This window comes from Nicotiana tabacum, chromosome 10, assembly GCF_000715075.1.
Source record: "Nicotiana tabacum cultivar K326 chromosome 10, ASM71507v2, whole genome shotgun sequence".
NCBI classification, from domain to species: domain Eukaryota; kingdom Viridiplantae; phylum Streptophyta; class Magnoliopsida; order Solanales; family Solanaceae; genus Nicotiana; species Nicotiana tabacum.
In genome coordinates, this window is record NC_134089.1 from 28,840,461 (window position 1) to 28,857,516 (window position 17,056).

The following is a 17,056-nucleotide window of genomic DNA, read 5'->3' on the forward strand; positions in this document are numbered from 1 at the left end:
AGCAGGCATAGCAAAATTGGACGTATCAGTAGTAGAAGCTGATTACCTGATTGTCAATGGAGATTGTCACAATCCAGGAAGTCACAATCTCCTTCATTGTTTTTGCTCTTACGCTGTTAAGTCCTCTAGCAAAACCGACCCCCATTACTGCACCCACTAGGGTATGGGTGACTGAGATAGGTAGCCCCAACTTGGATGCGAATAATACTACCGATGCAGCTGCAAATTCAGCTGCAAATCCTCGTGTTGGCGTTAATTCTATTATCTTCTTTCCGATAGTTGAAATAACTCGGTATCCCCACATTGCGTTAATTTTGTTATCTTCTTTCCGATCGCAGAAGCGTGTGTTTTCAGGGAATGGGGAAGAGAATGACATGTATCAAAATAAAGAGAGAAAGAAAATAGTGTAACTAAATAGCGTATTTAGTGGCTTAGAGGTAGGAGGTAACCAAAATTAGATATTTTGCTATAAACATTAAAAGATATCTATAGAATATAATTTTTTAAAATGATATTTATTTAAAATAAATAAGGTATTAACCTTTGCTACAGGAGGCAAAAATTCCAAATAAGAATTACACACTTCTTGAGCAATCATGTTTCTTCAAATCTATCATGACTGCCCCCCTTCCCCCCATAAAGTCAGTAGTCGGGAATTTGTACGAAAAATTATGAGGCACGTGAATCCATGGTCTTTATATGTTTTTCTAAAATTGGTATAATATTAACTATTGGCATTCATGCTCCAAGGAGACGGAATGATTCACTTGGTTGGAGGTTAAATTATTTACCAAGAGGACTACAATTCCCACTTAATATATTTTTCTCTTTTTTTAGTAGTGCACCCATGTACTAAAAATCATAAATCTACCACGTGGTGGTTAAACATTTCTGTCTACTGTCTTAAGGTAAGGTCATAACTCATGACACATAAATTCTGGTTTATCACGATTATGGACTATGGATCATTGGTTACTAAAGGATCAAAGGACTTTAACTTGGGCCAATTATTGTTGACTAGCCCATAATGAGGTGATGGTCAATCTGAGAAATGATTCAGCTATACTATCTGGGCCTTAACCAGAGTGACACTGGCATATACTATGAGGCTACCAACAGATAAAAGTTGACAGTGTAAATCTGGGGGAAAAAGAAAGGATTTTCTACTCCTAACTTATCTGAACAATACAGGGTAACTAATTGCATTTGCACGCCAACAATTTACTTTCTCAGCTTACAACAACAACCCAGTATAATTCCACTAGTGGGGTCTGGGGAGGGTAGTGTGTATGCAGACCGGGGTAAAGAGGTTGTTTCCAAATAAACCCTTGGTATCCTTCCCCAAGAACTCCCCACTTTGCTCTTGGGGTGACTCGAACTCACAACCTTTTGATTGGAAATAGAGTTGTTTACCGTCAGAGCAACCTGGGGTAGTTCTTAGCTTGAGGACTATTAATTTAGTAAATGTACTAGGATTAAACTTCTAATAAAGGAGTTTTATTGCTTCTAAGTTATCAAAATATGATACATGGTAACTTTGTTTGTCAGCTTCACGACTTAACTAATTCAATACTAGAGATCAAATTTCTAAGCCATTGCTTCGCGATCATCCCTATTGTGGCAATTAGCCACATCTGCAGTTCTCCTGCTTTGTACATTCTTGTAGGAATAGCTCCTTGCAACAAAGACATAGATGCACAAGCTCACTGCTGTTATAGTTGCTAACAACAAGTAGAAATAGTCCAGCCTGCTGCTATTCAGATCCTTTCCAAACCAACTCTTACCACTTTTTTCTGTGATATGATCCACAATTGTGATCAACATGCTGCTTAGGAAATTTGCAGCACCAACCACAATAAGGTAAAATGCAATGCCTAAACTTCTCATTGTATCAGGTACTTGATCATAGAAGTACTCTTGTAATCCCACTAGCGCGAATCCATCTCCAATACCAACGAGAAAAAACTGAGGTGCTAACCAAAATATGCTCATTGAAATTGAACCCTCGAGTAGATTTTTCTCAACAATTCTTAGTCTCTTTCGTTCAACCAAAGCTGCAATGATCATAGTTGTAATCGAGAACATCATTCCAATACCGATCCTTTGAAGAATACCGATGCCTCTTTCGTTTCCTGTTGCCTTTCTTAAGAGAGGTACGAGGATTTTGTCGTAGATAGTTACAGTTACTATCATGCCAATAGCTCCAATGCCATACATTGAAGCTGGTGGAATCTCAAAATCATAAGTGATCTTTCGGTTAAGTGTCACGCCTTGTTTGATGAAAAATGTTGAAGCTTGTGCTATACAAATGCCAAATGGTAAAGTGGTTAGCCAAATTGGTGTCATGTTGATAAGTAGTTTCAGTTCCTCCACTTTGGTTACAGTTGAAAGTTTCCATGGATTCTGCTTTTGCTCTATTGTATCTTGTGTCTCATCAAAGACTGCAGCTTTATCAAGAAACCTACAAGTAGAATAGCAAAAAATAACATAAAAAGGGCAGCCCAATACATTAATTTCCCCCTATGCACGAGGTCCGGGAAAAACCGGACCACACGTATCTATTATATGCAGCCCTATCCTGCATTTTTGCAAGAGGCTGTTTCCACGGCTCGAACCCGATGCACTAAGCTCCCGTTATGTGCGAGGTCCGGGGTAGGGCCAGACCCATAAGGGTCTATTGTCCGCAGTCTTACCTGCATTTTTGCAAGAGGCTGTTTCCGCGGCTCGAACCCGATGCACTAAGCTCCCACTATGTACGGGGTCCGGGGAAGGGCCGGACCATAAGGGTCTATTGACGCAGCCTTACCCTGCATTTCTACAAGAGGCTGTTCCCACGGCTCGAACCCGTGACTTCCTAGTCACATAACCGCAACTTTACCATTTGCGCCAAGGCTCCCCTTCCAGCAAAAGATAACATATGTATATACTAAAATGTTAATCAAATCAGCTCAAGACTTAGTTGAAAACTTACTTCAGGCTTTTGGTATGACATAGCCTCCTTCGATTAGCTTCTGACTTTTGAGTTTCATGTAAATAAGCAGGATTTGAAGGATGTGGAAGATTTCTTTTTCTAGTTGCAGCAACAATAACTTGTAGCATTGTTGTTAAGGGACTTTCAGTTACTTTTCGATAACGATAGAATGGCCTCCCTGCACAGAATATGACTAGACTAGAAGCCATAACTAATGTGAGGATCAAATCTGCTATACCCCAACTAACATGATCTTGTACATAAACAATAAGAGTAACACCAAGTAATACACCAGAGCAAAGTCCAAAACTCCACCAATTGAAGAAAGACATTTTCTTTCTTCTTTCTTTAGGATAATCATCATCAAATTGATCAGCTCCAAAGCTTTCCAAAGAAGGCTTGTGCCCTCCTGTTCCAATTGAGATTAAGTACATAGCAAAGAAAAAGATCACTACATGGATCTTCCTAGGTTCTTGACAAATGCCACTCCCACATGGTTTCAAACTTGGTACCACACTTGACATTGTCAACAGAAGCAAGCCCTGTTTAACAAAATAACAGGTAAGATAAATCATCTTTTAGTGGTCTTATAGGCAAATGATGATTGGGTTATCTATCTATATGAAGATCTCATAGATTCTACTATCACAATATGTGCTAGCTAAGTTATAACTTGATCACAATGTTTGTTGAGTAGGATTTCCAAGAAAGATCATTTCCCATCTTTAAATAAAAAATTGTTCCTTCGTTCCATTTTATATGACTGTATTAAGCATTCATGTAGATTTTGCAGGCAGCCAATTTTTCATGCTTTGGTCTCCTTATTTCACATAGCGAGACCTCCCCACCACAGAGAGCTAGGCCTGGGTGCAAGTCAACATATTAGAATATCGGGTTGACGTGGCGTTCCCGACTTGAAAAGGGTTGGTAGACTTCAAGATGGTAGCTAGACCTAAGTATGTTCACATCGAAGGAGGATTGTAATAAGGAGTTTTGCAATTTGACTACTTTTTAGTTGAAGAACCTAGTGAGCCAATTCCTACTCCTTTAGAGCTTATGTGGAGCTTTTTCTCTTATGCAATTCCGAGTGTTCTTTTGTTTCATTTTATATGACGGTATTTGGCTGAAAACTAAAGTTTAAGAAAGAAAGAAAGACGTTTGACATATATCAACCGTACCTTTAGAATTTGTAATTTTAAACATATCATAACATTTCTATAGTTATAAGAGCATGTCATTAAGGGTAGGATTAGAAAGTTAAAGTTAAAAAGTTGCCAAATATAAAAATATGCCTTTCTTTCTTGGACAAACCAAAAGAAAAAAGAAGAGAAAGAGTGTTAATATAAAATAAAGCAGAAGGAATAGTAGTCAATTTTTAAAAAAATCATATTTGGTTTATTTCACTTTTGGAAGCTGATTCCTTTTTTATTTTTCTCTTAATATCCTCCATGCTGCATGCCTTCATGGGATTTTATTAAAAATTTAAAACTTCAAAGAAGAAAGTGTAAGTAAGTAGCACCAAGGACCTTACTAATCCTAGTTGCACGTGTCAATTTGGCCTATTTGAATAGCTGAAAATGTGATTATTGAAAATAAAATATACTCCAGTAAATATTGTGATTACCATGAGGTAGACAATGGTTGAGGCAAGAACTGTGTAAAATCTGCCTAAGTATGCATCAGCAACAAACCCTCCTAGCAATGGCATCAAAGTGGTGACACCTGTCCAGTAGTTGACACTTTTTGCTGCTGTTTTGAGGTCTTGATGAATAACCTTGGTTAGGTATATAATCAAACTTGTGGCTATTCCAAAGTAACTCAGCCTTTCACTGAATTCAATTGCTGTTACATTCAAAAACAACTCATTAGTTTTCTTCAATTACATAATAATAATAAAGGATATAAGATGTATTCAAGAAAATATGAATATAATACCCTGAAAATTAAAGAACAGATTTTCATTTCAAAAAGCAACTGAAAAAGATACTGAATATAAAAAAGAAAAGAAAAAAAAAAAACAGATACAAAAGGACTCTCCGGGGTCTGGAAGTTAGAAAAATTTACAAATCTAACCATTAGGGCGAGTATCATATTGTCTCTGCTTTTCTTATAGCCCGTTTGACCAAACTTTTAAAATTAACTTATTTTGAAAGGTATTTTTCTCATAAGAATTTTTCAAAATAGTACTTTTCGTGAGAAACAATTTGTATTTGATTAATTAATTTGAAAAGCACTTTTAATTAACAAGTAGTGTTTGACCAAACTTTTAAAAAATGCTTCTAACTGTATTTTTCTTCTAACTATATTTTTCTTAAACATATTTTTTTTAAAAGTACTTTTGGAAAGAAGTTTTTTTTTTCTACTTTTCAATAATTACTTCTTCTTTTACTCAAAAATACTTTTTTCTTCTAAAAGCTTGGTCAAATACTTCATCTTTTTGAAAAAAAAAATACGTTCTCTCAATTTAGATAATGTAGTTTGACTTGACATAAAGTTTAAGAAAAAAAAGACTTTTGGAACATGTGGTCCTAAGAGCTTAAGGAGTAAAAACTTTGTGGAATCATGTAAAAGCTTTTCATTAAAAGTAAAGTGGATAAATAAAAAGTTTAAAATTAAATTATTTTCAAATATATAAAAATACATCATTCTTTTTCGAACAGATTAATAAAGAAAGTGTGTTATTTAAATCAAAACAGAGGGAGTAATTTAGCAAGAAAGGTTACTAGTGGCAATTAGCTATGCTTTTCAGTATAAAGATAGTAATATGATATTTGTTGCGTGTTAGATACTCCTTGTCTTAGGTATTGGACCACTTGGGTAGAATCTAGGCAATTTTAGGAGTCTAGTTTTGGAATTTATGCTGTGAATACAGTTCTTCAGAATTATCTATAAAAATAGTTACAGAGAACCAGTGAGTTATATACCAAACTTTCATCAAGTTATCAAAAAGTGAATATCTTGATAACTATAGTCTACAGTGCCCAAAAAGTGACCATAGAACTCTTTAGTGGTTCTCATTACATAGGGGCTTTTCTGAAAAGGGTAATATTCTTAATTTTCACTGAAAGAGAACCACTTATTAATCAAGTTTATGGCCCCTAATTCTTCTTCTGCTAATCTTAATACCCTCTCCAATCGTTGTTTTGGTCGAATATACTTGTTCAAAAATAAATCAAGAAGGCATTGCTTATTTTTTGCCTAAGATATCATTTTAGTAAATGATCCATACATTTTTTCTAAAAAGTCTTTCGCAATTGTACGTTACTCACTTTGAGGAGAAATATAAGGTATTTAAAAAAAAATACGTTTAGTGCTATAAAAATAATCTTTCAATAGATGTACTAAAACCTTAAACAAGTTTAAAATCGACTGGGTGTAGCATATGAAAGGGTTTAACAGAAAGAAGCACCTGAATGTCAATAGCTTTCAGTTTAAGGAACTGATCACAAATAATCAGCTCTATATAAAAAAAGATATTAAGGGAGAAGATTTTTCAAGATATATGAAATATGAGTCCCTATCTGTTGCTGCTTTGCTTAACAGGGGCGGAGCTAGAAGCCCGGGTGTGGGTTCGATCGAACCATTAGCTTCTATTCAAACAATATATATATATTTAAGTCAAGAAATTTGTGTTATATATACAAAAACCACCAAACTCTAGTAGACCATGTCTATAGCTTTCTGTTTAAGGAGCATAACCACAGATAATCAGCTCTATTTTAAAAAAAAAAAATATTAAAGGGGAAGATATTTCAAGATATATGAATATGGGTCCCTATATGTTGCTGCTCAACAGAGACGGAGCTAGAAATTCGAGTACGGATTCAGCTGTACTCAATAACTTTTGTTGAAACAGTACATTTAAGTTAAAAAATTCATTGAATATATACAAATATAAAATTTAGAATTCAGTTATTAATACTTGGAATAATTGTTTTAAAATTCAAAACACATAAAATTAAAATTCTAACTGCACTTTGCTGCTTGGTGCTTCAAATGCTGGCTTCAAGCTCAGCAAAGTTCAGAGCCCAGCCCTTGCCTGACTAATGGAAGTTGCTTTCTGAAAATCTTTTTATGTAGAGATCTTTCTTTGCCAATAAAGACCAAACATCAGCCAAACTCATAAAGTAAATACACTAAACTTGGTTCCTCCTCCAAAGTGGTTTCACCACCCTAATAAAAAAAGGGGCAGCTCGATCACTAAGCAAATGTTATATGTGGGGTTTGGAGAAGGATCCCAACATAAATATCTATTATATATACTCAATCTTATTCTATATTTTTGCAAAAGGTTATTTCTCTAATAAAAAAGGTTCTATATATTAACAGTGTAAATTATTTTTGTACTATCAAATCAGGTTAAAAGTAATCATTGCAGTAACCTTTAAATAAATTAAGTAACCTTCTACAACATGTTAAATTCCACCATTTGTCTAAAAATTCATTTATTATACGAGCACTGGGAAAAGAAAAGGCAGTCCGGTGCACTAAGCTCTTGCTATGCGTGGGGTACGAAGAAGGGCCGGACCACAAGGATCTATTGTATGCAGCCTTATCCTGCATTTCTGCAAAAGGCTATTTCACGGCTTAAATCCGTGACCTCCTAGTCACATGACAACAACTTTATACGATCAGTGAATATAAGATATATCCGTAATTTTATAACTTTGAAGCAAAACAAATTGAATTGTTTACTTTTTGTTCTTGATCATTGGGACATAGAGGGAATTAAGTGAAACTTGTGCGTGCATGTGACATTTATTAGATGAAATCTTACCAATAATCAAGAAAGAGGCTTTCCAGCCACCAGTTGAAGCTCTGAGAGGAACTCTTCCTTTGTAATCAACTGAAGAGTCATAAACCCATTTTTGCTCATCAATTTCTACTGACTCTCCCATCTTTATCTCAACATTTGTCTTTTCCATTTTTCTAAGATAATAAAGAAGATATGTTGTTTGTAAGTTGGCTGCTTTGTTTTGCTTTTATTCTCCTTATATAGGAAGAGGAATCCCTGCTGACTTCTGAGACTATAAGAGCCAAAAGAATATAATGTTGAAAATAAAATAGATTTTCTTGTCAATGATTGTAATTAAGTAATTAAAAGCTAAGAAACAGTCCACTAGATTAAAGTAGTATCTCTGGCCTTTAAACAGGAGGAATGGCATCCATATTGCTTTCAATTAGATTCTCCTTTTAGGAATTCATTTACAAAAATGGCCATGATAGATATATTGTTGAGAGACATGATTTCACGGTTATTTTATGCCAATAACTCAAGTCATCCCAAATTTAAATTGGGATCGACTATATGAATTCTTACTGATAATATTATTTCATTTAAGCTCATTTTAGACCAATATTATATGCCAATAATAATAACAACAACAACAACGACCCAGTATAATCCCACAAGTGGGGTCTGGAGAGGGTAATATGTACGCAGACCTTACCCCTACCCCGAGGGGCAGAGAGGCTGTTTCCAGGAGACCCTCGGCTCAAGAAAGCAACAAGAGACGATATATTAGTACCATCAATAGACTCATAATAAAATAACAGCAATATAAGAGATACGAAATATGGAATACGAAATACGAAATAGATGGATGGTATAGTAAAAACCAGCAGATAAAGCTCTGCATCAGTAGACGACCAGTAATATCCTCAGACTAACTCCTAACTGGCTAGTCTCACTCTATTGTACTGTAGAAATCTTCACAACTTTCCCCTAACCTACAACCTTAATGCTCGACCTCCACAATTCCCTGTCAAGGGCCATGTCCTCAGTTATCCTAAGTCGCGCCATGTCCTGTCCGATCACCTCTCCCCAATACTTCTTAGGTCGCCCTCTACCTCTCCTCGTGCCCACCACAGCCAGTCACTCACATCTCCTCACCGGTGCATCAGTTCTCCTCCTCTGAATGTGCCCGAACCATCTGAGTCTTGCTTCCCGCATTTTATCCTCCATGGAAGCCACGCCCACCTTCTCTCGAATATCTTCATTCTTAATCTTATCCATCCTTGTATGCCCGCACATCTACCTCAACATCCTCATCTCTACTACTTTCATCTTCTGGATGTGTGAGTTCTTAATCGGCCAACACTCAGTCCCATACAACATGCATGGAAGGCCTAACCACAGCTCTATAAAACTTACCTTTTAGTAACGGTGACACTTTCTTGTCACACAGGACTCCCAACGCTAACCTCCACTTCATCCACCCCACCCCTATACGGTGTGTGACATCCTCGTCGATCTCCCCGATCCCCTGAATAACCGATCTAAGGTACTTGAAACTACCCCTCTTGGGAATGACTTGAGAGTCAAGCCTCACTTCCACTCCCGCTTCTGTCGGCTCAACCCCAAATTTGTACTCGAGGTATTCCGTCTTCGTCCTGCTCAACTTGAAACCTTTAGACTCAAGAGCATGTCTCCAAACCTCTAGCCTCTCGTTGACGCCGCCTCGTGTCTCGTCAATTAGAATAATGTCATCAGCAAGAAAACGAAAACCTAAGTTGTAATAATATATCTTTTATTTGGTATGGAAGAATTTTTTTATCACTTTCCGGTGTTCATTAGGTGTAAAAGCATGTTACATTTTATAAATGTATAGGGTGAAGAGCAAGATATGATGATAATTTTAGCTTTGTTGATAATAATGTTTTAAGTGTTGATTGACGTTGTGATATGGAGCAAGACCTAGATATCATCTAAGCTATGATTTTCACGTGTAACTACATATGTGATCATTTTTCTCTTTGGTGAAAAATATCTCAAAAAATAATTTCAGCAATTCAAAGTTACCGAACACTAGAAATTGATTTCATTAAGGAAATTATTTTCCTAAATAATATTTTCTACCTTACAAAACATAGTGCTAGTTCTCTAGTTCATTGTACATATTCAGTTGCCTAAAATAGACCTAACATGGTTGTGTTTGACTTATCATTTTTAAAGTGGAATATGCCTCTATATTTTTAAAGTGGAATATGCCTCTATATGGATGATATTGTTTGACCAAAAAAAGGGTGTAATTTTGCAAGTAGATATTGTCAAAGAGTATAATTATGGGGTCTTCAATTTGAGATTGTTAAAATTTTATTGGAATTGACATAATTGTAATAAATTATTTATTGAATGTTTATTGAATCACATCACGTTTTTGTGTCCCTTTTTCCCCCCGTCATTGTGGACTGATGAAGAAAATGAAGATAACAATAATAATAAAGGCTACTAATCTCAACGGCCAACTAGAATAACAAACAGCCAATTTGTGAATTTGTCCATTTATTACTGGTCGTGGCAGCCATAAATAGTGTAATAGCTCAAAATCCCTAGCTTAAATCTACTTTAAAATTACCACTAGCTTGATTAATATTTAAATAAGCTGAAAAAACTGCTATTTTGTGAATTTTTCTATGGTAGTTTGTCACTGCGTATAGCAGCCACACAAACTGTGTAATAGCTCAAATCCGTAGCTTGGATTTGCTAAACAGATTAGAATCTTGGTTAATTATTGCTAGTATTAAAATAAGATATCTGGAACTGGAAGTCGATGCTAGTGAAAAAACTAATTATTTTAATTGAGACATACTTTTCTGCTGCATATATGCCAGTAGCTAGCATTTAAGCAGATTTTCTTTCACCACAAATGATCAAACAGTTCTCTCAATAAATCAAATCAAAAAACTACCACAGGACTAACGATGCTCTATGTCTCGTAGGTAGGGACGATGTAAGGAATAGTAATTACTTGACTTGCTATATTAAATCAAATACAGTAATTTTTAAAAGTTTAAGAGTCACTAATTAAAATAAAAAGTCATACTTATTATTTAGCCATGATTAAGTGACTAAAGTTTATATACAACATATATATTGTCACGCCCCGAGCCTAGGGCGAGACCGGCACCCGGTGCCTTACCTATCCTTGCGTACCACTTGCGATTGAGAGACTCTGAACATGCAATGTCGTACTTTTGCCATGGGCCACGTTACAAGATAATGTGCGAAGCAAAATATAAAACTTAATAGAGACTAACGCTGACTAAATGTCAACATAAAGCTGGGCCGGTAAGGCCGTCATAACTATTATAACTGACAAACCAACAAAATATACGTACAGGGCCTACAAGCCCGACATACTGCACTAACTGACAGGATATGTCTACAAGCCTCTACTAATGGATATACTGTGATCGGAACAGGGTCCCGACCTACTCCTAGCCTATATGCATATATACACAAGATGTACAAAAAACTTCTAGACTCGGCAACTCCAAAGGATGTGGAGCTTCCCGATAAAGTTGAACTCGGCAACACTTACTGAGGAGGTCTACCCGTCTGTCTGTCAGAACCTGCACGCATGAAATGCAGCGTCCCCAGAAAAAGGGACGTCAGTACGAAATAATGTACCGAGTATGCAAGGCAATAATATAACTGAAAGCTGAAACTGAACTGATAATATACGGCTGGAAGTAACTGGGAGTTAAAGATAATCTGAAGATATGCTCATCTGCTAATACTATCTCAACTCTCTTAATTTAATAAGTAAAATAGTTGTCCGGACTTATAAGGCTTAGGATACATATATAATTGATCTGCCGTAGTAGGCCCACTCATAGGCGGTCGGCCATACTAGGCTCTGTATCTCGACCAACTGGGATCGCTCATAGGCGCTCGACCACAATAGGCTCGGTATATAACTTACCATTTGATCAGAGGTTGCCCAATAGGGGCCTGCCCATCGATTATAGCTCGATGGTAATGAAAATACTGTAATACTGTATATATAGATTCTCTACTCTCTTGGCTGGAAGAAGAAAATACTCAATTGAATATGAAATCCCGATAATGAGAATATTGTAACTTACAAAACTAGGAAAATATACGTAAATTCCGGGATATGAATTTTTCTTTATGCCTCATTATCAAACTCGTGTAATTATGACATCATACAAAAATGAAGGAAAGGCTTACCCTTAATATACCTGGAGTAGGAAAAATTCGTATGATGTTCTTGGAAAAGGTTGAACCGTACTCCTTTAGAACCACAAAATCTTACGTTACTAATGTGTAAATAATTCTTGTTACAATTGTTGAAACTTGTAGGAATTCTAAATTCTAGCGTTCTGTTGTAGTATTCCTTTATAGGAATTTGTAAAGATTCATATTACTAATAATGAGTAAAGCTCATGTCTGAATTGTAATATTGTTGGAACGTTACTAACTTTCTCTCGCCATACTTCTAAAGATAGATAGAAAAGGTTGGAGAGAATGACTTTATGAAATTCTCACCTTTCTAAAGCTGTGCAAGGCGGCCCCCCAAAACAAAGCCCTACCCCTCTTTTCCCATCTTTAATGAACAACCCTCGCCTCCCTTCCTATTCATTCGTGGACATTTGTCCAAGGCTATACATCCTCAAAACACCATGCTAAGGTTCTGAGCAATATATCCTCAGATTCAAAGATATACATACATTTCAAAAATCACTACGCAATAAATTACAAAATTTGCAGGCACACAAATGCAATTTTCAAATGCATTTCTCTAAAACTAGAAACGCTGCTTCTTGACATGCTAATTTCCAAAGACAAAAATGCTATACATTTGTTTTGTATTAAAGGTTATGGAATTGATGTGTCTTGAATCCCATTCATTAGGTTGCCACCTAATACCAAATGACCCTTAGTCATTTATTTGGTTAGCCCCTTGCTGCCACCGTGGAGGTGAGGTGGGAAATATTAATCTTTATCCGCTTATTAGGTAATTAGGTAATGTTCTGTTATCCGGTAATTAACCAATTACCCGCATAATTAAGAATTGTATTTAAATTACTTAAGTTCTACTTATTTTTAATATACTTTATATATCATACTATCACGGTCATATGGTACCTTATAGGGTACTAGTCCATAAATATCGGGTATTATCGCTTGGACCGTATTTTATCCCAAATCAACAACCTTTTACGAAACTCATTTTCTTTAATTCGTGTACCATTTATCCTTTATGGAACTTACTTATTGCTTGTTATAAATAACATAAACATGCTAATCTCATCCCCGAATCTCTGTCAATTAACTGAAGACAAAACTTTAATGTACGAGAAACGCGAGATGTAACATTCTCCCCCCTTAGTAACATTCGCCCTCGAATGTTTATTCTTAGATACCTTGGAAAAATTTTGCCAGAGTCTCCTCCGTATACTAGACTAAAACCACTATTGCACGTAGCCAGATAACAGACTATATATGCCACACTTGGCCTCACACATCTGTCTATTATAAATTCGAAAAGTCAAAAATAAAAGCTTACTTGATGACCTACTGGCCTGAATAGAGCTGTGCTGAGGTATCCCACCTCGAGCCATATCTTCGGTATGAAATAGGTGGAGGTTTTTAGACTTTATTTATTTCTCTGCTTCCCACGTCATCTCTTCCACATTCTTGCTTTTCCATAAAACCTTCACGAAGGCTATCTCCTTATTTCGTAACTTACGGATTTGTCGGTCTAGGATGGCAACCAAAATTTTCTCGTATGACAAGTTCTCCATAATCTGTACAACATCTGTGGGCACTAATCGGGTAGGATCGCTAATGCACTTTCATAGCATGGATACGTGAAAGTCGGATGGACAAACTCCAATTCTGAGGGCAATTCTAACTCTTAAGCTACTTGGCCCACACTACGAATGATCTTATAAGGCCCAATATATCGTGGGCTAAGCTTGCCCTTTTTGCCAAATCCCATCATACCCTTCATAGGTGACACCTTTAAGAATACCCAGTCATTAATCCCGAACTTTAAATCTCGTCGCCGCATGTCAGAATATAACTTCTGATGACTCTGAGCTGTCAATAGTCGCTCCCGGATAAGCTTTACTTTTTCTATGGCCTGTTGAACCAGGTCTGGCCCATGTAACCCAGATTTTCCACCATCAAACCACCCTATAGGAGATTTGCGCTTATGCCCATACAAAGCCTCGTACGGAACCATCTAGATACTGGAGTGGTAACTGTTATTAGATACAAACTCGATAAGAGGTAGATGTTCATCCCAACTTCTCTTAAAATCCAACATATATGCTTGTAACATATCCTTGAGCGTTGAATTGCGCGCTCGGCTTGTCCATTAGTTTGTGGATGAACAGATGTGCTGAGATTCACCTGAGTTCCTAGACCTCTCTGAAATGTCCTCCAAAAATATGCTATAAACAGGGACCCACAGTCAAATATAATAGATACTGGTACTCTGTGTAGTCGCACTATCTCCTTAATATGTAATTTTGCATAATCTTCTGTTGTGTACGTAGATCTGACTGGTAGGAAATGAGCTGATTTCGTGAGCCTATCGACTATCACCCATATGGGATCAAGCTTACGATGAAAACGAGGTAAACCCTTGATAAAGTCCATGTTTATCGCCTCCCATTTTCACATCGGGATTTCTACAGTCTGCATTAGCCCTCCGGGCTTCTAGTGCTCTACCTTCACCTGCTGGCAACTAGGATACTAAGCGACAGACTCATCAATGTTCTTCTTCATATTGTCCCACTAGTACCCATCCATAATGTCATGATATATCTTCATCGATCCGGGGTGAATGGAGTACCACAAATAATGTGCCTCGGACATAATCCTGTTTCGTAGCCCTGCTACATCTAAAACACAGAAACAACCCTTGCTCTGAGAACCCCATCTCCCTTGAGTTCGAACAACGGCTTCTTCTACTACGGAACTCGCTCTCTCAACTTGACCAACCCTAGGTCCTTGTACTGCCTCTTCTTTACTTCCGCTATGAGAGATGATTTTGCAATATTTTGGAGTACAACTTCACCATTGCCAGAGTCTACTAACCTGACCCCCAAACAAGCCAATTGATGAATCTCTCTAATTAATCGTCTTTTCTCGGACTCTACATGTACTAAGCTACCCATATTTAAGGCATCTGCTATTAGCTTTCCCTGGATGGTAGAGAATGTTAACATTGTAATCTTTCAATAACTCAAGCCATCGCCTCTATCGTAAATTCAGCTCTTTTTGCTTAAAGATATATTGCAGGCTTTTATGATATGTGAATACATTAACATGAACACTATATAAATAATATCGCCATATCTTAAGTGCATGGACAACCACAGCTAACTCGAGGTCATGGGTCGGATAATTCCGCTCATGCTTCCTTAACTGCCTTGAAGCATATGCAATTACTTTCCCATGTTGCATCAGGACACATCCTAACCTGACACCTGAGGCATCGCAATACATTGCATAACCATCTGGGCCCTCTGGAAGTGCTAGAATTAGCGCTGAGGTCAACCTGTTCTTAAGCTTCCTGGAAACTCTTCTCGCAAGCATCAGTCCACTGAAACTTAGATCCCTTCTAAATTAACTTACATGGGTATTCTAATCTCTTACAATTCATGAAATTCCCCCTTTCGAAGGCCCAAACTTCATCCTTTATCTATCACCATCACGCCCTTATTCCACCACTAGGGTATCATTTCATCTCTTCTAAGCGCCACTAGTCTTAAGACTCATTTGAGTTCATTCAGGCTATACTGAGACTTCTATAACTTAGAGAAACCACCAACTCTCTTATTTCTATGAGCTTAATCCCAAGGGCTTATTCATTCTCGTCACCTTTTCACTCATCTTTTCTTATCCTTCCACATGTCTTCCCAAAACCTTCTTGCTCTACCATACTTTAGCTTGTGACCTATTCATATCTAATTATACTTATTCACAACCTCCTTCAACTTGGTTGCACCATAGATTTCTTTATGTTATTCTAGAACATCAAGCGAGACATCACATACCACTCGAGCACTTTTGACAAAGGTTCTAAAAGAGAAGAAAATTTCTTTACTAGTTTTCTATAATAACCCGCCAAACGGAGAAAGCTATGAACCTCCGTCGGTGTCGTGGATCTAGGTAAGTCTTTATTGCCTCAATCTTTTGTGTATTGACCAAATACCTTCACCTGAAATAATATTCCCAAGGAAAGCTGCAAAATTCAACCAAAACTTCACATTTAGAGAATTTTGCATACAACTTCCCTTTTTGTAAAACTTTGAGCACAATATGCAAATGATCTACGTGCTTAGTCTATGAATGAGGTTACACCAATATATCATCAAATAATGCAATCACGAATAGATCTTAGATAGGATCTGAACACTCGGTTCATCAAGTCCATGAATACTGCTGGGGCACTAGTCAAACCGAATGACATAACACGAAACTCAAAGTACCCATATTTGGTCCTGAATTCTATCTTCGGGATATCTTTCTCCTTAACCATTACCTGAGGGTGCTCGGACCTTACATCTACCTTCGAGAAATTCTTGGCACCTTGCAACTAACCAAATAAATTACCAATCCTGGGGGGGGGGGGGGGTACTTATTTTTGATTATCACCTTATTCAATTGTCTATAATCAATACGCATCCGCAAGGTACCATCTTTCTTCCTCACAAATAACATATGTGCTCCCCATAGTGATGTACCAGATCTGATAAAGCCTTTTTCAGGCAAGTCCCTTAGTTATTCCTTCAACGCTTTTAGCTCTGCGGGTTCCATTCTATAGGGAAAAATAGATATGGGTTGAGTAGATGGTAATAAGTCAATAACAAACTTAATTTCTCGCTCTGGCGGAAGACCTGAAAGCTTATTGAAAAAAACATCGGGAAACTCATTAACCATAGAGATTGATTGAATGGTTAGTGACTCTACTTTCACAGTCTTTACCCAAACTAAGTGATAATTATAACCTTTTCTGATTATCTTCCTTTCCTTAAGACATGAATTAAATCTACCTCTCAGTAATGCCGTATTACCTTTCTACTCCAAAAACAGGCTCTCCTGGAAATTAGAATCGAACCACATTTGATCTTCAATCAACATTAGCATAACAAGAAACCAACTAATCCATATCCATTATAACATCAAATTCTACCCAACCAAGCGCTACATGCCTTATCTTTATTTGTTATCGAATTTATCACGAGCCATTATGGGCACATCTGTATATATACGTAACAATATCAGGACTTAACTCATAGAACTCCTTCAAGAAAATAAAG

General features: G+C 36.9%; 1 protein-coding gene across 1 annotated transcript; it reads right to left on the bottom strand.

Moving 5' to 3' along the window:
* Positions 1-1,481: 1,481 nt before the first annotated feature.
* On the bottom strand, positions 1,482-7,979 carry LOC107803090 (protein NRT1/ PTR FAMILY 5.6-like). Its single transcript, XM_016626703.2, has 4 exons — positions 7,749-7,979; positions 4,596-4,813; positions 2,972-3,513; positions 1,482-2,461 (listed from the first exon to the last, which is right to left on the bottom strand). Exons 1-4 carry the CDS (start codon positions 7,894-7,896, stop codon positions 1,588-1,590), a joined length of 1,782 nt encoding a protein of 593 aa, XP_016482189.1. The 5' UTR covers positions 7,897-7,979; the 3' UTR covers positions 1,482-1,587.
* Positions 7,980-17,056: the final 9,077 nt, after the last annotated feature.

Bases quoted from the DNA above. Each gene is read 5' to 3' on its own strand.
- LOC107803090 (XM_016626703.2), bottom strand. From the start codon at position 7,896: ATGGAAAAGACAAATGTTGAGATAAAGATGGGAGAGTCAGTAGAAATT. The intron at 4,814-7,748 runs GTAAGATTTCAT...TGAATGTAACAG, and splicing joins AGCCTCTTTCTTGATTATTG to CAATTGAATTCAGTGAAAGG. The intron at 2,462-2,971 runs GTAAGTTTTCAA...TTCTACTTGTAG, and splicing joins TGTCATACCAAAAGCCTGAA to GTTTCTTGATAAAGCTGCAG.